The 22,517-nt window shown below is 42.7% G+C and overlaps 1 protein-coding gene across 2 annotated transcripts in view; it reads right to left on the bottom strand.

Moving 5' to 3' along the window:
• PAPPA2 (pappalysin 2) overlaps positions 1-22,517 on the bottom strand; it is a gene marked incomplete at both ends in the record, with an annotated part of 273,603 nt that overhangs the window by 71,359 nt on the left and 179,727 nt on the right. The window contains 3 exons of one of the 2 annotated variants that reach the window (XM_080824978.1): positions 1,655-1,868; positions 3,074-3,251; positions 6,879-7,050. In XM_080824978.1, the coding sequence (XP_080681104.1) occupies positions 1,655-1,868; positions 3,074-3,251; positions 6,879-7,050 (564 nt within the window). The remainder of the gene's footprint in view (positions 1-1,654; positions 1,869-3,073; positions 3,252-6,878; positions 7,051-22,517) is intronic. The other variant, XM_080824979.1, reaches the window with a different exon arrangement.

Raw genomic sequence — 22,517 nt, 5'->3', positions numbered from 1 at the left:
TCATCAGTATTATTCATATTCTCATCAGTCTGGCTCTCCCCTGACTTGCTCCCCTCCCTCCCACATAGAAGCCTGGGCTTTCTCTGGAGAGCAAGGTGCTGGGCAAAGCCAGACTCAATCCACCCCATAGTAAGATGGTGGGGGGAAGGGCACATGCAAGCCAGAGAGCAAGTTTCCTGATATTCTTCTGTCCCCTTAGAGAATTTTAACTTACAAGCAAAGCTTGTGTGTCTTGGCATCATTGGTAATGCCACAGCTGGGATCTTGTTAGTTCAAAAAACAAAAACAAAAACCATCTTTACAAACAAAAAACAAAAAAACCTACTATGGACAGACTTTTAATTAAGTCCTGCAAGAAATGAACTGAATTTTGTCCTACATGGACATAATTTATGATAGGGAAAGAATAGCTACTATTTTACTGAGTACAAGGAGTTTGCTTTTCTGAAAGCTTTTTGTTTGTTTGTTTTTTGTTCAGAAAAACCTTTTTCTGAAACCGTATATTGAGCAATCGGCACAAGGCAGACTCTGGGTTGGATGTGATCGTCTCATTTCATCTTCAGCTCAAGCCTCTGATGTGGGCATTATCCTCAACTTACCAAGGAGATTGAGACCCAAAGAGTTAAGTAACTTGCCTGAGGTTACTCAGCTGATAAAAAGGGAAGATGACTGGGATTTGAAGCCCAGCATGACTCTCTTCAAAGCCTTTCCTTCTGTTCTTTCAGATCAGAAGAAAGGCACCCCTGGCTTCCTGGTCTAGGAGTACCAACATAGGAAGTCCAGCAGGGAGAAAGCAGAGAGACTACAATAGTATGAATGGCTCATATATTTCATGTGTTAAAAATAAATTTACCAGGGGCGCCTGGGTGGCTCGGTGGGTTAAAGCCTCTGCCTTCGGCTCAGGTCATGATCTCAGGGTCCTGGGATCGAGCCCCGCATCGGGCTCTCTGCTCATCGGGGAGCCTGCTTCCCTTCCTCTCTCTCTGCCTGCCTCTCTGCCTACTTGTGATCTCTGTCTGTCAAATAAATTTTAAAAATCTTTAAAAATAAATAAATAAATAAATAAATAAATTTACCAGACCTTATATTTTATTAATTGATTAATATATTTAGTCCTTACACCAAGCCCTATCAGGTAGATATTACCGTTACTATCCTCATTTTACAGATGAGAAAGTCTAAGGCAGAGAAGGAAACCGTCCCAGCATCACACAGGTAATAAGTGGCTGGACTGGGACCAGCGCAGGTGGTGTCTCCCAGAGCCACCATCGCAAGTTCCCAACCGACCCAATGAGGATGTTCCTCTCATGGCTGGATTCAGGTGACAACACTTGAGAAGGTTTCAACACTTACTTTCAAGGACAACGATAATTAGGGCAGAGATTCTTTTGAAATCACCGAGGTGAGGCTGTGCGATATCCTATGGGAAGGAATAGCCTTCCAGAAAGCACACCTGGTCAACCTGCTTGTGTGACTGCGGAATATGCCCATGCAGGTGAAGAGAGATTATACAGAAAAACAAACCAACACAATAAGCAATGGCCCACCCAGAAGGTCTTAATATTATTTCCAAAGCAACAGTCTGGGAGAGGATTTACAAATGAGAGTGTGAGGGTAGAGAGAAGCACAGAGACCCAGGAACAAGCCAGCTCACCTCCTGACTTTGCTGTCCGCACTCGGCACGGCGTAGTAGCCCGGCTTGCATTTGTATCTACACACGGAGCCCACGTCATGGCTGCGCTGGGGGCAGGGGGGCAGGAGCACACTGGCATTTGGGATGACAGGAGGAACGTCACACTCCAACTTGCAGTAGGCTTCGGGGAGGGACCAGAGCCCATCTTCAAGACAGGTCAGCCACGGGTTCAGTCCTGAGCCCAGGAAAGAGAAGTACAGGAGGCTCAAAGGAGAGTCCAGAAATCAACGTGTAGCCGAAAAGAACAAAAACCTATAAACCCGTCAGCGTTCTCACAAAGTCTCACAAATCTTGGCGGAGCAGATTCTCTGACTCTTAGGTCCAGGGCTCATCCCATCTCTTTTTAACCGCCAAGCATCCACCGAGATCTCTTACACAGAACAGAGATCGGATAACTATTCCCTGACCTCCCCTTCATTCCCTGAATCAAAGAATGGCTACTCAACAAATCATGACCTCACTTCCTAACTATAAATTATAAAAATACAGTAGTGACCTTGTCATGGAAAACATGATAATAATAACAGAGGACATATTTATAGTGCTTTTTATATGCCCTGCACTATTTGAAGCATTTTACAATACCCATATACACCTCGAACAACTCATTATCTCTTACTTTGCAGATGAGGAAACTGAGTTCAGGCAACTTGGCCAGGCTAATAGGGGGCAGATGCAGGGCTTGAACTTGGGCAGTTGGGATGCAGAGTTCTGTACTAAAACACTACACTATGCCTCAGTGTAATTCACGGTTATTCCAAAGGAAGTCCAGGAACCTCCCACAGCTGCGTCACCTCAGACTTACTAAGTCAGACTCTATCAACATTAGGCTCAGGAAGTTGCATTTGGAACGAGCCTCCTGGGTCACTAAGAGATTCACACCAGAGTCTGAGAAGAGGACAAGAGCAAGGTGTGAGGTCAGAGCAGGTTCTACCCTTCTACCCTACTCTTTAGCTCTTACTAGCAGCACAGCTAGGGACAACTCCTAGAACTCTGTTCTCATCTATAAAAGAGAACTAAAAGCACCTAACTCATAGGAAGGTTGTAAATAGTAAATTAAAAAATATATATATATGCCTGATATATTTTTCCTGTGATCAGGCCACCGTGAGTCAGCTTGATTCCAGAGGATGTACAATCAAATAAAAACAGGGAAGTCTACATGTCTTTCATTCATGAGCTCTGAGCCAGGCATCCTTGCATGTCATCAGGATAAAAATGGTGTGTCCCTTTGGTGTTTTGGTGGTGTTCTCAGAAGAGGGTGGCAAGGCAGAGCCAATGGGAAGAGTACTGGGGTGAAGAAAAGATCCCTAAAGTACCCGCAACGAGAGAGAGGGGCTGGAGAGAACTTGCACTCGGTTCCCAGTTGGCTGACAATACCTTGAAGCTTGGCCGGTGGGACACAGGAGATTGAACAGCGTTTCAGAAAGTCTGTTCCCTCCGAGCAGGAGAAGGTTGCGTAGTTCACCAAGGATGGGTCGGGAACACCACAATCAAGGGGCATGCAGCTCACAGTCCGGTCCCAGTGCCCAGAGGAACATGTGAGCAGAATTTCCTTCTAGAAACAGAGAATTTTCTTCCATCAAGTTCACATGAAAAGGCTTATCAATGTAGTTTCCAGACTTTGGAGGAGTCCTGCTGATGATTCGTGCAAACATTCAAAATAGGTAAAAATGATTTTGCCTTGCTCCCTCCTTAGAGGGAGCCTTGATATTGGCTTGATATACTGTCTTCAATACCCAGGTAGGCGGCTGCTGACCATCCCTGTTAGTGTAAGAGAACCATGAACGGGAGACACTCCTCCAGGCCAACTCTCAGCTGCCTCCCATGTGCTCTTGGATCACTCTATGCCCTTCTCCACCAGGCTCTGTGCCCCTGTGGGTTTCATGCCTCTGGCTGTGCTCGGGCCTAGCACCTGGGACACGCTGGCGGGAGACTGCAGGACCTGGAGGGCAAGGGAGGTCTGGGCACTTATTCTTCCTATTCCCTCCCTAGAATGTTACTGCTGGTTGGCTTTGTCCTTTGGCAGCCCTCTCTATCCTCTCCTGCACTCTCTTCCCGTGGTTTCTGTCCCCTGCTCCCTGAAATCAACTCTTCAGGCCTACGGGTGATGTCACTCTTGACCCTGGGGTTCTGCACCATCTCCTTGTAATTTCCCTGTATCCTGCCTCCAGCTTCATAACTAGTCCCTGTACTAAATTCCCTCAAATTACCCATGTTAGAGCATGTCACCTATTTCCTGCTGGGAGCCTGCATGATAATGGTCCTGAACATAATTACCTCCACAGAGAATGGTGCACAGTATCTAAGAACAGCTGAGAATCAATACGTACAAGGCACCTTCCAAATCTTGTAGTGAAATTGGAAAGATTCCAGCCCTTTCCCTGAGCCTGTCATTTTTGTGGGGTAGCTCTAGAGTTCCTCAACACTAAATAAACGAAGGGACATTTATTGAGCACCTAGAAGGACCAGGTTCTGTCTAGATTTGGATAAACAAGACATCCTCCAGGAACTAATCATCTACCAGCAGAGCAAATGACAGGTTGAAACAATGGCTTGGAAAACTAAAGGTGGAAGAACGGAAAGAAGGAGAAAGAGAACGAGGAAAGGAGGAAAGGAGGAAGGTAAATACGGAAGGAAAATGCAAGAGATACATATTGTTATTTATTCTAGCCTACTCCTGTCTATAATGATTTGCGAGAATATAATACAAAGAATGGAAACGATAAAACAAAAGTACGAAATGGGGACCAAGAAGAAAGAAAACATGAAAATGTCGAAAGAGCCAGCCCTATCATAGGCAGGTGCTTGCTCTGGGAGAGGGCACAATGGGTGCTGGAGGAACTGGCCCTCCGCCTACCAGAGTAGGTGACACGGGACCTGGCCTGTGAAGGACAAGCAGGACTTCCCAGCTGCCAAGGGCATGGGGAGAAGAACATGTCCGGAGTGAGGGGGACAGAGTGAGCCGGGACTGAGAGAAGCTCAGTGGCTTGTTTGGAAGCTCATGGCTTGTTTGGGAAAGAGCACAGCCGTCCCTCCAGCCAATGGGTTACCACAGGTCGAAGAGTGCGGGGAGATTCTGTGGCTCAGCAGCCCTCCTGCCAAGAGACCACAGTGGCAGTGAAGCCCAAGGTCAAATGACTGGTGAAAGCACCTGTCACCCCCGACACCCACTCCTGGCCAGCTGCTCCTCCCTCTCCCCAGTGTTTCCCTGATGCCTGCCAGAAGGACCCAAGTCAAAGCCAGACACATTTTTCTGTTTAGTTTCAGTTCTTATGTCAACAAAAAGCAAATATCCCCACTGTCTTGTGATCACGAGCCGGGATTGTATAATTTCCTTAGGGAAATTATACACCCAGCACCCACTGGCCTCAGGTGACAAGAGCAAAGTCAGCTGGAGGGCGTGTTGGCTGACTCCACCATATGGCTGGGAGACGGTGAGCGCTCACCTTCCTCTTCCCCACCCAGACTGCCCCCACGCTTACCACAGCGTGCAAGCCTGGCTCAAACCATAGTGATCGCTTACAGAATCTGTCTCAAACTCGCATATATTGCCTGGCTTTTATCCTGGCTCCATTAAGTGTTATCCATCTTGTCTTAACTGTGCTCCTAATTGTAACCCATTGCAAACACTCCCTTTTCTCCTCTCCCTCTCCTTACCTATCACACAAATGTATTCAGTCCCTATTTTGGGGGTCATTCTTTCTTTCTCTCCTGTAGTATGAGTTAAGCTCGGTGAAGAACATGGGACAAGAATGTTGCCTTTTTTTTTTTTTTTAAGATTTCATTTATTTATCTGACAGAGATCACAAGTAGACAGAGAGGCAGGCAGAGAGAGAGAGGAGGAAGCAGGCTCTCCGCGGAGCAGAAAGCCCTTTGCGGGACTCGATCCCAGGACCCTGAGACCATGACCTGAGCCGAAGGCAGAGGCCTAACCCACTGAGCCACCCAGGTGCCCAAGAATGCTGCCTTTTTGACCAAAGCACGAGAGACTAAGGAGTTGGTGTCTCCAGGACTATCAAAACTGTTTATCTCTGTGCAGAACCTAAACCACCTGAAACCAACAACTGTACATTTGAGTTCAGACCATCTCCAAGCAAGTGACATTCCTCTAAGAATCTACCACCTGCTAAGTCTTCAACTGGTACAAAATGCAAATGATTCCAATCTTCCGCACCACTGATACCGGCCTATCAGTCATGCATCCGTTCTTTCCTCATCATACCACGCCTTTCTTGTTCTTTCCTCAAGCACCATTATCTTTTCCCTAATATATCCTTTCTCTGTCTCATATGATGGTCATGTTTTCAAACAGCTGATTTCAAGTTTAAAGTTCCTCTGTGGAGTATTGAAAGTTCTCCAAAGGAAGGATGGAAAACAGAATTCTTAGTTGAGAATACATTATCATGCTCATAGTAATGGCAGCTGAACAGAGAGCTACGTGTCTGTCATTTAGCTGGAAACTTTCCAGTTATTTCCCAGCAGTCATCATTGTGACTCAATGACATAAATACGTCTGTCCTCATTATTTCACAAATACGGAAGAACACTTAAAGAGATTAGTTTCTTTTCTTTGTTTTTACCTAAAATTATACAACTAATAGACAATGGAACCAAAATTTCACTCTGCGTTTGTCACCTGAGCCACGCTCTTAACCAATATATTCTACTACCTCCAAATGCTAGAAATGGTGCTATGGTAGTTTGGAGAAATGCGGAAAATTAGGCCAAAGCTAGAGTGACGTTATAATCCCCACCTCAGCAGAAGTTTGTTACTCTAATCAGACTCTTTCTCCAGCCTTCTTAGAAGGAGGGCTGGGGGTCAAACCGTGAGCCACACACAAGCTGATTACAACCTATCTTGCTTACAAATTGTGGGCAAGTTTAAACTGTGGAGTTCGCATCTTGAAGGCAAAAGCGGGACTGTCATTTCCGACAGGGAAAGGAGAAGGAGAACAGGATAAGCGTCCCTACCTGCTGTCAGCATGAGAGAAACTGACAGCCTAGTTAATGGGAACTGCACCTTGCCTTTCTGTGAAGCTATGCTCTCCTTGCTCGTTAGAGGCCCCCTCTTTCCTTCCAAGTGATTTAAAATCTGCCCTTCCCCCACTCAGTGAGGGAGAGGAGCATAAGTACTTTCCCTCCCCAGGAGCTCGGTCTTGATGACCACGGGTTTCCAACTCACCTGCACCGGCCTGAGGTATTTCCCACTGCTGCCCTGAAGGGCAAACCCCCTTTGACAGGTAATCGCACACTTCATGTGACCTGGGCCACCAGAGGTACAGTTCACCATCTCCGTGTGATCAAGCAGCAACGGCGCACAGCTGCCCTGCTCCCCACAGGGCCGATGGACACAGCTGGGGACGACAGAAACAAAAACATCTTAGACTGACTCCGGACAAGCAGGCAGCAGCAAAGACTTGGCAACTTCCTCTGGAAAGTGCCTCTAAGCCAAAGAGAATGATTTTTCTCCAAAACCTACATTGAGCTCATCACCTCCTTCTATAGGACCTGGAACCATGCGACATGAAATAAACAAGAACAATATCAGCTAACAAAAAGTGAATGACTAACTGACTTTCCATGACGTTTTTAGGAGGACACCATGGTGACAGGGAAAGGTGAGGAATGTGTTCCAAGAGCTCTGGATGGCATCAGAAATGGCTGGATCAGAGAGCAATCCTCAAAATGTTTAATGACCAGTATTTCTGGGTCCCAAACAAACAGAGTAGACCCAGGTCAGGAGTGAATCCTTGGGGCCGCTGGTTGTGTCAGGCACTGAACTTTTAGTTGTTTGATCCCAGAGGGCCCTGGGTGTGAAGGGTTTGGGTATCTGAGATGGCAGAAAAGGCAACATTTATTTACTGGTTGCTATGGAGATATTTTTTACAACTGGAGCCATGGCACTCCCCACCAATGAAAATCAGCATGTGCTAATCAGAAATTGAGCCCACGACAGGAAGAGGAAACTCACACATACTAAATCCCTGCCACATGCCTGACGTTGTGCTAGGTGCTTCCAGGACATCATCCCAGCAGAGGAGGACCACTGCCTGGACCTCTAGGGTCCATCAGCCAGGAGTGGGAGAGAGAGTTAAACTCTCCAGGTTCAGGTCTAGACCACAACAGCAACAAAGATGCAATAGAGCAAAAAAAAGCATTATCCTCTTCCCAAGGCAGAACCAGAGAGATGAAAAATTAGGGCACTAACCACATTTGAATCCTGGATCCACCATTTACTACCTGTGTGCTATGGCTGAGTTATTCATTCCCCAGTGTTTCAGCTCCTTCCCCCATAAGAAGAGGATAATAATGGTACATATCCCACAGGGTTATTATTATTCTGGACTAATTCCCTCTACTGCTCCACAGCAAATGGCCAAAGTCCCACCCTCAGGGGCTTGTTTTCTGTTTTCCATCCATACTTTTTGGTTTTCCCATTTCTATACCTTTGTTCAATTTGTTGAGATTTTTAAAATGCCTTTCTTCTCCAAGAAGCCCCTCCAGATATTTTCCTCCTTGGAACCTCCCAGGGAAATTTTTAAAAATAACTTCTAACGCTTCTATTATTCCATCCTGTATTATAGTCATGTGTGCATCTGCTTGCTCTTTCATTTTTTTCATCCTTTGATCTACAAGACAATTAGTATCTGAGTATGTCCGAAGTGCTGAAACTCCCAACTACATTAGGAACCTCTTGAAGACAATTACAGACTCTTGCCCACTTTTACATTCACCATAAACCTTGCTGTAGTAAACACAAGAAAAATCTGAATTAAATTTGCTCATACACAGCAAAGGAAATCAACAGGTGTTAAGATGGGTCATTTGTTAATTCTAAAGTGACAGATGGGAATCTGAAACACAAAAATATTATCATCCAACAGTAATTCAACCACCTTGCCCTACTCATTCATTCACTAATGAACATCTACTGAGCACTTACTGTTGGCAAGGTATTGGTTTGAGTACTGGGGGGTATGATAAGTATCATGCCCCATCATAGTCTTGTGGGGGAAACCAATGAGATATTTTCTTATATATTTACTTGCTCATGATGCTGTAGCCAGCGGTGGTAAATATTAGCCAAAATGGCTACTGTGAGGCTCATCATCATAATTTGCCCTATTTGTCCTAGAATTGTGTTAGCGGTCAACGACTTTATTTAAAAGCTGGGAAACAATATAAGAAAGTGAAAAATAAAATGTCATTGAATACGCACATATCACCTTGACATAATTGATATGATTTTAAAAGTACTCATCTAAAAAGGATGGATTTGATCGGAATATGCTAAAGTTGCTGCTTCTTATCTTGTACCCATAGGATTTAAGTCATTTAAGTCATACATCAGTGACATTCTCCTTCTATGCTTATCAGCTATAGCATAGAGGTGTTGGAGTTGAGTAGTTTGAAAAAAGCTTTTTTTTTTACTCTTTTGACTTCTGATTATTCCCTTCAATGGTATGGAATGCCTCTGATTCACTCTATGGAGACTGGTGGAGGGAGGATTATACAGATTGGGGGTAGGGGCTATTAATTGTTAATGCAAACTCCCCAAATCCAATGTTGATAACTGGGTATGTAATATAGGAAATGAATCTTTGTCCTGAGTCTTTACTGAGCCTGTCTGGATAAGGGGCCCGAAACCAGACCATCCTTCATGGGATGAGACCAGTACACCTCATTAGTGATGCCTAAAGAACTCCAAGTTTCTGAGATGCTGCCTTCCTTCATGTCTGCAAAAATTCATATTTCTTCAGCAGAGAGTACTAGAAGACAGAGTCATTAACAAGTTCTCATTCGTGTCAGCCTGTTGCCAAGAAATTAATGTGAAATAGCACGTGCTGTTTTCCGGTGACTCCATCCAATTAATTAATCCATGTCATCATTGAGGACAAATACATGCTGAGATAAGACACAGAACAAACACTCTACAGGAGCCTCCCTCCATCAAAATGGGGTTCCATTAACTGCTGTTGCTATGACGACTGGTGTAAGAAGCCCTTCCGACATTGGCTCAGAGGAGGAAGAGTGAGACAGGGGAGTGTGTTAGAGGGCGGGGATGTGGCATGAAAGAAGACCAAGGCAAAAGAAAAAAAAAAAAAGGCACCAAACCCAGACCTGTTTATGAAGTGAGAAATGGTTTTAGGGCAGCTGCTGCAAATTCTTTCACTAGCTTGCATTTCCATTTGCTTCCTTTTTTAAGGAATTTGTTTTATGAAGACGGTGTTTGTCAGGTTATTAGCTTCTGATGGCATCTGGTACCAATTGTAGAATTCTCTCTCCTGCACCCCAGCCCCCCTTTTGTGTTTCTCTTCCACTACAAACACCGCTTTTTGGAGGGCTGTTGTGTCCTCCATTTTCCTGCCCTCCCCAAACATTCTTCTTTCTACCCGGTGCTCTGCTCTGCAAGCTCTCATAGCAGATGGATAACGCTAATAGTAAGAACAATGAGTCTGAAAACTTCTCTACAAGCTCTTTTCTTATGGTCGTTAGACAAATGGTAATGAAAGTGGCAGCCTCAGGTCTTACAATGCCCCAGAGAGGTGGGAAGTTAGGTATTTATCTTGGTTTGACATACAAGGAAACCGAAGCTGGTTGGAGACTGGCTGGAGGCCACACAGCGAGTCAGAGGAAAATCCTCGGGCTGGAGCTCAGAGCCCTCACTCTCGGGCCAGCCTAGACCACGAGGCCACCTCCCCGGGGAGATGAGGCTGCTCTCCCTTTGCTTTCTTCTCAGTTCAGGAGCTAGCCGTATGGGCCAGGGAGAGCCAAGAAGCTCCTCACCTCAGCAGGGCAGTTAGGGGGAAATATAGAACATTTAATAGTCTGTCTTTGTTTCAGGCGGTTTTCTTTGAAATGATAGCAAATCAAACTGTCAATATTTGTCCAGCTGCCACTGTCTGCAAGATGCCCTGCTTAGTGTGTTTCCTCATTTGGCAAGAGCTCCTCAGCCTTCCACCCACTTTTTTTCTGGATCTTTCTCCATATCCCATCGCAATGTATTCTCAGGTAAGGATATGATGAATCCAGTCAGATGCCATTCACAGGCTTTTGAAGAGTAACAAGAAACAAAATTTTAAACCAAAGGAATGAGTTTTTCATGATGGAATTTTAAGTCAATAGGCCCTTAAAAATCACTCTGTAGATGGCCACTTACCCATAATTTTGGCTCCGTTCTTTGTCTCTCCACTTCTCTGATAAGCCTTTACTCTCTCTTCTGGTCCTCACTCCCCAAGGTCATTATGTTGGAGGGTTTTAAAAAAATGTTTTCAATGAGGAACCCCTGTACCCAATGTTATATTAACCCCAGGCTATCCTCCTCTCGTATGTAACCTGCTCATGGGTACCCAGGCACAACCCTAATACCATCCTACCATAATGATGTTTGTGTTTCCTTTTGTTGGTTGGGTCTGTGAGTGACACCTATACATGGGAAACGTCTGTCGGCACAGTTCCATAAAAGAGTGGCCTTCATAAGGCAGAATTTCTCGATCACAGTTGTACACTAGACTCACTTAAGCAGCTTTAAAAAAGTATAGATATACCCAGGCCTTGCTCCCTGAAGATTTTGATTCTGACGGCTTGTGGTGAAATTTCGGCATCTGTGACTTTACAGGTTTCAAAGTATTTGGTGCTCACCACGAGTGAAACCCAGTACCATGAAGGTCTGGTATGTGTAACCTGAAAGATAGGTCAATAAATTCCATAGACCAAGACTATAAAATAATAAGGCTGATTCCAGGAGAACCTGGTCCCACTGCTTGATTATCACACATCAATGTATTAAGTCATATTAAATCATATTATCAATGTATTAAGTCATATTAAGTCAATGTATTAAGTCCTATTATGATGTAGAAGGCATAAGATAGATCAAAAGTATGCAACATTTTTCCTATTCTAAAGAAGCTTTCACCAGAGCTGCAGAGAGAATAACGAAATCATGTGTTACTGATTATAAACCCAAGGCTGTTTCAGAGATAGTTTTAACACTGGGTATGATTTGACCTCAGTGAATGAGCAGAATTTGGAAAGGCCAAAAAGATATCTTGGAAAGTAACCTCTGATACTTTACAAACAGAACACAGGTAAGGTGGCACTCCCAACACTTCGACAAAATCACCATTTCCTCCCCACCACTGAGAACTAAAGACACACACATTATGTGTGTGGGTCTCTTAAATTATGATTAACAAATTCAGAGAATCTAAAGTGAAAGGAGCCCACATCCATATTTGAAGACAGAGTTCCCTGCCTTACAGGGGTTGCTGAAGAGCAGGGTAAGGCTGACCCCAGAAAGTAGACATCACTCTCTGCAGAGGGGGCAGACAGACCCACTTGTCATGAGCTATCTCCCAGGGCATCCCTCTTCTGTTTTCCATTTCTTGAGGCAACTAGAAAGAATTTGGTCTAGTTCCCAGCCAAGATCCACGTTGGGGAAGCTGGGTAGTTCCTGACGAATGGGTGAAGTCCTGGCTGTTCTGCCCACAGCTTCCCCATAGCTTTGGGTCCAAGGATCCCCTGGGGTTCTGAGCCATCCGAAGGAATTTCAGGAGACTACAGCACTATTCAAGATGCAAACAGAATTCACAGTGAAGGGGTACCTGGGTGGCTCAGCGAGTTGAGCATCCAACCCTTGATTCTGGCTCAGGTCATGATCTCAATATCATGAGATCGAGCCCCATGCTGACCCCTGTGCTGAGCCCTGAGTTGGGATCCATGCTCAACATGCAGTCTGCTTGAGATTCTTTCTCCCTCTCCTTCTACCCCTCCTCTCTGCTCATGTGTGCTAAATAAATAAATAAACAAATACATAAAATCTTAAAAAAAAAAAAAAAAAGGAATCCATAGTGAAACCCTACTTCTCCCATGTGAGGGCTAATGGAAGATTATATGCTAAAGACCACATTTTATTGAACATGAATCATTCTGGGAGGGGGGAGGAGTGGAGGTGACCTTTAACAATGATTTTAGAGGAACCACAGCTTTTAAAAGTAAAATGGACCTTAAAGGTAATTCAACCCAAATTCCTCCTTTTAGAGGTGGGGAAATGAGCCCAAAAGAAATGATGGGATATTCCAGAACACTAAGACTACAATATAGTAACCAAGAAACATTTAATTAGGCTTTGGCTCAAACTCAAAATCAGGCTGACATCAGCTCACGGACTTTTCTCAAATCAACATCCCACCCTCCCTTAGGCAGCCAGAAAAAGCGGACCACAACTTGATATCTGGAATCAAGGTTAGTTTAGGAGAAATTGTCTGGCATTTGTACCAAACATTTTGACAAATGGCATGGTGTAATAAAGAAACTAGAAGATCAAGGCCAATGTGACCTGGGTTCAGGTCTTGGCTTGTCCCTGCTTATATCTATGACCTTGGGTAAGTCTCTTAACTATTCTGGCCCTCTGTCTGCAAATTTGTAAAATGATGGGTTTGAACTAGGTTCTCTTAAAGGTCCCTTCCAGTTCTAACATGATATTTAATTTCCCAGATGAGGTGATGGTGGTATTGAGGTGGGCGTACAGGATACCCATGAGGGGACAGCAGGATGTGGTGGAGAACCCAAAAAAGAGTCTCTCACAGTCTTTCTTGCCCAGTGTAAGTTTTTGCTTAATGTCCCAACTTTTCAGTTGGTTAGTTAAACAAAATATTGGAATTCATTTATCCAAGAAGTGCCACCATGGACCAAACAGCAATCCCAGCGGTTTCTGCAGAAACAGCTCTTTTAAGGTTAAATAGTAAAGAGGATCAGATTTCTGGCCATTCCCCTACTGTGTTTTATTGATTCTTATTGAAATAAGAGGGTGTGGGCTAAGAAGGAATGTATGCTCTGGATTTGGCAGCAGATGGAAGTAGAATGTACAGAACGTAGAGTGGACTGGAAGAAACGGAGTTCTCATTAATCTTGCCACTGCCAACGGCAAAACCAAATAATAATAATAGCACCCATCCTTAGAGAGCTTTGCTGTCTCTCCAAACCAATACAAAAAGATACGGTCTCTACTCTGGCTCCCCTTTCTACCTCCTCCTCACTCTGGCACCATCTTTGCTTTGTAGGACAGGAACTGGATTAAATGTCAAGTATATTTCCATCAGCTCAACAACGCTGGTACTTTGAGGGGTTTTACTGAAGCATCATACCAACCAGGAAGGGAAAAGTAATTCAAGCTCTTTTCCTCTGAAGATTCTCATCTGAGAGAAACAGAGGAATCTCAGTAGTACTTCTGTTTCTTCCCTCATGACAGAGAAATGATGAATTATTGCACGAAGCAGACTTCTTCCATTCCTGCGTGTTGAGAATGTGGAGGTTCCCCTGCCTCTCTGTTGAAGGTTCTGCTCCTTTCCTGCCCCTTGGGAGAGGTCCATCTCTTCCTAGAATGTGACCTATTTGTAAGTTCGGGACTGGACTCTGGTGGCCCCAGTTCTGGGTAATTTGCTTCACTCATTTCTAATTCTGGGCACAGTTTTTACCATGCCTGGCTGTAACACTAGAGGTCCCATCCAAATGCCCCCTGTCCTTCTAAAAAGAAACAGATTTGCATCACACAGCCAAAAGCGCTCCCTTTCAAATCCCTGCCTCACCACGGTTCAGAACCCATGAATTTCATGTAGATTATAAAATATGCGGAATACCAAAGGAAGAGTCAAAACAATCGCTGGCTAATTGGCAGAGGATATGCTTCCTAGCATTGCATCAGGGAAGCAGAATCACCCAGCAGAAAAAACAACAGGGGGTCTGCCTGCCTCAGTCAGAGCAGCACGCAACTCTTGGTCTCTTGGTCTCGGAGTTGTGAGCTTGAGTCCCATGTTGGGTGTAGAGATTACTTAAAAAAAAAAAATCTAAAAAAAAAAAAAAAGAAATAACAACAAGTGTGTGTGTGTGTGTGTGTGTGTGTGTAAATTATAAAAACATACAATATATACATATAAATATTTTTTTCCAGTTTGCAAAGGCAGTAACCATCTCCATGTGGGACACTTCCTAATTAGGAGTGATCACAGGAGCCCCCAAGGGATTGTACTGCTGACTCTTGCCCTACCTACTGTTCATCCCCGGTTACCTAGTTAAACTGTTCATCTGGGAGTGACACTTCCCCAGCCACATTCACAGGCCCAGCCTGAGGAATCATGGAATGCATGTAGCTAAGTGAGGGAACAGTCCAGTTCTGTGAATGAAGTTTAGTGGGCAGGAGTTTCCATCTGTGTCATTCCTCCAACAGCTCCTACAGGGCAGGAGGAAGGAGTAGCATGACTTCTCTGTGGCTCTGTGGAAGCTATGTAAACTCGGGTCTTGATGATTTGCAAGCTAGCACCTTGAATGAGTCTCAGATTCACACACAGAATTTAAATAGGTGTTCTGAAATCAGTTCCAGTATCTGTGTGAGATTCCAAGCAATTCTGGGGCACCAGCAGGGTGTCTGATCATCTAACTCAATCCAGACACTACCTGTCCAGAGAGAGCGTCAGGTTCCGCAGGTTAAGAGAGCCCTGCTACCAGACCGTCCCTGTCCCCAACTCAGGCACCAGCCACAAACCCAAGTGGCTACCTATACTTCTGACTGACTGGCTATAAATCAGAGGTTCTCAGTACCTCCTCCTTGGGTTTCATTAATTTGCTAGAGTTGCTCAGAGAACTCAGAGAAACATTTTACTTGCTGGTTACCAGTTGATTACAAAATAATAAATAGATCTCTGAAACAGCTGAGTGGAAGAGATGCCCAGGGCGAGGTACGGCAAAACGAACACGGAGCTTCCTTGCCCTCTCCAGGTGTGCTACCCTCCCCAATCGCCATGTGCTCACCAACCCAGAAACTCTCTGAACGCAGCCTTTAGGGTTTTTAGGGAGGCTTCAACACATGGGCTTGATTGACTGATTCAACCTTCAACCCCTCCCTGTTCCCTGGTTAGCAGGTAGGACTCAAAGTTCCAACATTCTAATCATGTGTTTGGCTCTACTGACAACCAGTCCAGTCCTTAAGTGCTTTCCAAAAGTCACCTCATTCACATAACAAAAGACACCTTTATCACTCTCAACACTTAGGAAATTCCAAGGGTTTGGGAGCTGTGAGCCATGAACCGCAGACTAAGACCAAATATCACAATATTGCAGAAGTAGAACATAAAACACCATGTGCCGGACTGCTTTGGGAATCTCCCTCTCTCCTTTGGCTTCCTTTCCCCATGAAGTTTCTGGACTCTCCAACAGAAGCTTCACATTGTTCCCATCATCTCATAATCCGGGGATTTGTCAGTCCTTGGTTGACATCAGATTTGGAATATTCCCCCCTTCTGTTCTTTTGTCCCCTCCAGCTCTCCCAATCCTTGCAACGTCCATGGCTCATCTGCTTATGGTGAAATGAAGGTCCAAAGAAGGGAGGGAAGGGACTGTCCTGAAATCATGTGGTGAGACTGACGATGTAGCCAGCAACAGGAGACAGGGGTCTGGACATCGGGCTTCCCGCCACTCCAATCCCCAGACTTCCTCCACAGTTATGGCTACATAGAACCAGACAGGGCCTGAGAGGCATTCCAGCCGGAACTTACGGTCAAATCATCAACAGTGTCTGTCTACTTGGCAGACTGGCAAAATGACAGAATCCTGGAAATACTGGTTTGTTTTTATTTTCTGTGGTCTCTCCACCAGCTGCTATGAATACAGAACATAAAGACACGGCCAGCCCTGAACAAAATTAAGAAGCAGGTGACATTTTTAACTTATCTCTCTTTTCAGTACTTTCCATACTTTTTCTGTTTCTGGGACTCCCCAAAACTTCCAGATGCCTAAACTAAGTTGCATTTCAGCTGGGCCCTGGTCTATTTTTGAATTGTCAAGGTCCCTAAGAGAATAGTTGTGCTATAAAGTGTTGATAACAACTTAGGATATTTCAACTCCTAGTAGTTATTTACTGTTTCAAAGAGACCCTTGGAGATCACCAAGCCTTGAAGAAAATCATTTCTAACGGTGGAATTTCAGACACCATGATAAGACACCGAGGAGCCATTATTTCAGTTATTGTTTTGAAACCAGCCTATTCCTTAGAGGAAGATTCCAACTCCCAGTGTTCATAATTTGTTTGTTCCTATTTCTAGCTTTGGACCAAAAGCAGCTACCTAACCAGTTCTCAGAATGCCTCCCACTAAGAATCATCTCGGACAAGGTAATATTTTAATAAAAGCTATTTCTAGAATAGTCTAGTCATGTACCAATAAACCCCTCAATGAGAGCAAGTCTGTGACCTTTTCATTTTTCCTCTATAACTCCTCAAGAACAAATAGTGGAACAGACTCAAACAGCTAACTGTGCCTCCCAAAGCAGACCTGTTGTTCACCAAGCCATCTGCCTGTCATCGGGCAGAAGAACCAAGAATCCTCTCCAGCGACTCTCCTCCTTCCCTCTTATTTTATGGACAAATCATTCTGGGAAAAGGAAGTTAGGCAAGGAACCTAGGGAACAATTGAGCAGCTATAATTCTTCCTTTGATTAAGAAACAAAAACAGATTCGATGTTAATTTGCTAAACTGCTTTGGGGAAGAAGATAATCAAATGAGTAGAGAAGTGCAATACATATTTCATTTCTATAGTGTCTTTTCCAGCAAAGAGAGAATACTTCCCATCATCCTGGAGTATTAAAAGCAAACCCTCTGCTAAAAACAAAAGAAGAGGAGCCAAACAAATGTTTTAACCTATAGTCCCTAGAAAAAGAAAAGAAGGAGTTCTTCACTTTGTGAGGCTATCAAAAGGGAGGTGATCTGAGTGCTGTGCAAAGAAATGAGCAGGGGAAGGAGAGGCCTGGCATAGTATAGGGGCCCAATCCAGACAGACAAGGAAGGGAAATGGTTGGCATTTCAAATCTTAGCTCCAAATAATTGAAGCACAATAGGAATTGGTAAAGCAGCAGCAGTGAGGGTTCCAGGGAATAATGAAGCATGAAGCAGAATGACGGCTAATAGAGATGGAATGATCCTATTACGAAGAGCAGACTCACAAACTGATTACAGTGTGGATGGAATGCCAAGGCGCTGAGCTATGCTCTGGCTACGTGCCCCTGGACTAGGGTTTGGAGGCCTTATAATCTAGCCCCAGCTCTACCCCTAATCTATAGTATAACCAAGAAGAAATATTTTGACACCTGGGTCCCACCATCTCCCAAACAGAAAACATGGCCACTTGCTCCCAGAAATTCCCTGGGGATTTTAAAGTCATAAAAGAGAAGTTCTATGGAAAAGTTGCTCTCCTTTCTAATGCATTCCTCCACCCCCAACCAAAATCCCATGTCTATAGTGAATTCTCCAAGGACAATGGAGGGTGACCCAAAAGTCTTCTGAACTTGGCTCACTGATGCAAGCTCTAAATTCTTGGTCAACAGATCTACCTTTTCGAGAAGAACTTTCTAAGGCTAAAGAGATGTTTTTGTCACAGCACAGGAGTGCCATTGAAAGGGGTGGGTCAAAAGAGACGAGGCAGCTATGGTAAGTCGGCTTGAGATACAGCATTAGCCCGGCATCTTACCAAAGTTCATAATTTGCAGATGGGAAACTCTGAGTTATTTGGTGATAGCCATGATTTTTCTCCCTGGATTATTTAGTTTTGCAGTCCCTGCTTCAGGAAACACGATCCGAAGGATAGAGGCGCCCAGAGACAACAGAGTTGACTAAACTAGTACGCATGCGCATGAATCTGCCGGTACCAGGGCATCCTGAGGCATTCCCAACCAAACCAGATACACATTATTCTTTGATTACTCAGTTTTAAAATGACCTAATTCTCATCTTTACACAAGCACGGTCCACAAAAGATGGCAACTATGTTAATCATGTACATATATATTTTTATGTTAAGTATATGAGAGTCAGAGGCTGAACGCCAGTGGATATCCACTATAGCAGTCTAGTAGAAAAGGTTTTCAATGCAAAAGGTAAATTCAAAGAGTTGTTGCTTTGCATATAGAATCATTCAAGAGCACAGTGTGTGTGTTCATTCTGTTTTCTTGATTCAGACTTTATTTGTTCATGCTTAGTTTGCTTTAAGTAAAGATAAAAATGCAGATTGATGCAGAAAAAAAGAAAGAGGAGAAAATCTGGGGATGACACTGCTCTTCACAAAAATATTTATTTTTTACTTAAAAAACAATACCCTTTTGAATGGCACAATCTTTAAAAAGCTAAGTCATTTTAAAATATAGTTATATATTATATACACATTAATGTGTATATTATATATCATATATAATATTTATATTTATATAATTATTTATATATAAATTATATGATAATTTAAATAATTATTATTTAATATTATTAAATAATAATATTAATATTATATAATATTAATATATATTATATATTAATTATATATTATATATTATATATTATATAATAATATTATTTAATAATGTTAATAATAATTAATATATTAATGTTAATAATATTAATGTTAATAATAATTAATATTATTAAATAATATTATTATTTAATATTTAATATAATTAAATAATTATATGTGTATAATAATTTATATATATAAATTATATAATTTATATATATTATATATATAATATATATATATAATATATATATAATATATATAATAATTTATATATATAAATTATATATTATATATTATATATATTATTATATATATAATAATGTGTATTATATATTATATACACATTAATGTGTAATGAACTTAACTTTTTCTAAAAGATTGTCTTGCATAAAGGGAATACATATATACACACGCACATATAGCCACATTTTACTACACAAAAATTGCTAAAACGATTAACTTTCAATTATCCAACATCATGAAAAGAATCAGAATACAGATTTTCTGAACAAGAGTCACATTTTTTATTTTCAGATTTTTATATGATTTTATGATTTTCCAAGAAACCGATATTACTGACTAAATTTCACTTTAATGAATAATAATTCTAGTTGAGCCATGGAGAAGGTAGCTCTAAAGGTGGCTCAGGCTTGGGATAAGGGAAAATGGACTAGGGATAGAATACGGATGGATATGGATCATTGCCAAAACGGATATGGTATAACTAGATAATGGAGAGTTGAGGGGACATTCTCCAGTAAGAGAGCGGCTTAGATAATCCACCTACCAAGACCAGGGAATTTCTAGGAGAAGACCTCTCTCTTAGAATCATTGTTCTTCCTTCATGCTTTTTTCCCCCCCAAATACAATTTGAGGGAGGGCAGCAGGGTTTCTTGGATGGTAGTAGACATGGATATATTTCTGAAACAGTTTCTAGTCTTATAATGGAAAGCTCCCTTAGTAAAAACAAATTTCTTGGATTCTAGTCTAAGTTTTGCTAATCTCAAATAAGGTGAATTTGTATACCCTGAGTCTCAGTTTCCCTAACTGAAAAATGATTCCTGGCACACTGTAGGCACTTAATAAATATTTTTGAATGATGAGTAGCCCATCTCTTTCTATACACAGATATACATGCACATACACACACATGCACACACCCCATATAGAATAACTAGTTTTATAAACCCATATAAACTTTTCAGAAACTTTCTTCTACTTGATGTAAAATACAGCAATGCATACACGATGTGTACACTCACACTCTCACACACATATCCATTGTATTAGACCTAAATTGTTACACGAATCTACTCGTCATTATCCACAATGAGAAAGAAGATCAAAGCCTGACTATAAATAGTTAACAAGAGTGAGAGTGAGAACAAGAGAGAGAAGAAAGAACTTAGGTTTCTACATGGATATTCATTTGAAATGATTAATATCCCCTTCAATGGTAGATTGGAATACTTGGCATTGATAAGCTATAGTTTAAGGTAAACCTCAGAACCCACTACAATTTTATATTTATGAATATCTATTACTTGTTTTCCATCTCAATCAGAATGTGTATTTATACTGAATAAGTTAATGAGGTATTTATACTTCATGTTTGCCTTGGACTTAAAATAAATTCAAAACATTAAAAAAAGAAAATATGCATTTCTAGTTAGGTCAAATCTATTTAGAAGTTATACTGAAAAGTGGTCTGAGGATTAAAGCCAGGACCTTCAATGAAATCTAGCTGGAACATAAAAGGCAAAGAGCAAAAAGGGATTTCTTCTGGGTTCTTTGACAAGATCTTTCCTGTCACCTTGCCATCCTAAAGATGCCCCATGTAAATATTGCTCTTTGTCCAGTTAGAGTGATGTCATGTGTTCACAGTAGACGTAACTGGAGAGACTTCCAGGAAGAAGGGGCATCTCTTCTTGATTCCCATGTGTTATCCTCTCCTGGCCTCTGCAGCTCTTGACGTCTGACAGGGCTTCAGGCCAGTGGTGTTTACCCCATAAGGACTTTCAGGGACACCCTGCACATCTCAGCAAGTTCTACCAGCACTCTAGCTGGAGCAAGTCTCAAAGGTGCCCCAGGGATTGCCTTCTCAGAAAGTTTCATCAATGTCCAGTGGATGACCTCCCAAAAAGTGTCAGCAGCACCCCAATGGCAGCTTTCCAGAAGTTCCAACCGTGCCTGAGCAGGCAGCTTCCTCATGAGCCTTGATCAGCCCTCCAGTGGGTGGTTTCCTGCTTGCTGGCCCCAGTCAGTGAAACCTCAGCAAACTTTCTGTGCCATCCACTGTGCCATCTCTGAACCCAGTCTGATGAGAACCAAATCATAGGCTTAGGTGGGGAGCCTTCTCCACATTTGTTCCTTCTTTCGATACTCTTCCCTCACTTCCAAATGGAATGACTGCTCCCTTTATCCACCATTCTTCTATTCATTAGGGTTCTCCTTACCCTTAAGTAGTTAATCCTTCGTAGTTCCCCTAAGTAGTTTCTAGTTATTTATATTACCCTCTCCCTTTTCTAATTACTGTGTCCTCACTGGAACCCAACGGGCATAGAATGGAACTGTAAGTGGTACCAGGAGATAGAGTCACAAAGGTAGGATCTGGGGATCAGTTTGGTTGTGCCTTCAGGCTTGAGTACAATGTGGAGCTCTTTGTCAATGGGAAATGGGATGCTAGTGGTTTATAACATGCAGTGGGATAAATAACAAACATTACCTTTGGTCAATGGTGATGAAGAGCCAACTGCAAATATGTACCCTAAGAACTCAAGTGGCTGCTGACTTAATGGAAGCTGTTCTCTACGCCGCTGCCGAGTATGTCAGAGCAGCGAAAGGGAAGAAAGCACACTGAAGCCAGGAAGAGAAGCCCTTCTCCTGCAGTGTCTCTCCCTTTCTGATAAAACTGAACATTGCATCAGCTGGCAAATGATAAATACTAATAAAATCCTGTTCTAGCATTACACATGCACATGCTGAGAGTGCCTGGAGAGCTGAGAAGCAAGAGACTGATCAGTGGCACACCTTGGAAAAAGAGGAATGGAGAAAAAGAAAGATGAGGGATGGTGTGAAAGCTGCCATGGGCGGTGCTCCTGCCTGGTGCTAGAATGTGCTATGTACTCCACATGCACACTTCTCGGTTAATCTCACAAGAATGTTATGAGGTAATTTTCCCCTGTTTCCCACTTAAATTCCAACAGTACAGAAAAAATATGAAAACTCTTATCAATATCAAAAACCAAGACTGACAGCTGGAATCTGTGAAGATTTCCTCCTGATTTCAAAATGTATTAGGAGTTGAACTGAGAAACATTATTGGAAGCCAAAGCATGCATTTTTTTTTTCCTGGGGAAAAAAAAAAGCAAATAAGGAATAACGCCATGCTAAAAGGAGAGAGGGAAAGTGTCATTCTTTCTTCATTCTCTGGCTTCTCTTGAGACCGGCCAACTGGTCACAGGTCTGTTTTTTATCCTTTAGTCCT

Source organism: Martes martes, assembly GCF_963455335.1.
Source record: "Martes martes genome assembly, chromosome: 15".
NCBI lineage: Eukaryota > Metazoa > Chordata > Mammalia > Carnivora > Mustelidae > Martes > Martes martes.
Note: the sequence above shows the minus strand (reverse complement) of the source record. Positions and strands in the feature narration are given on the sequence as shown.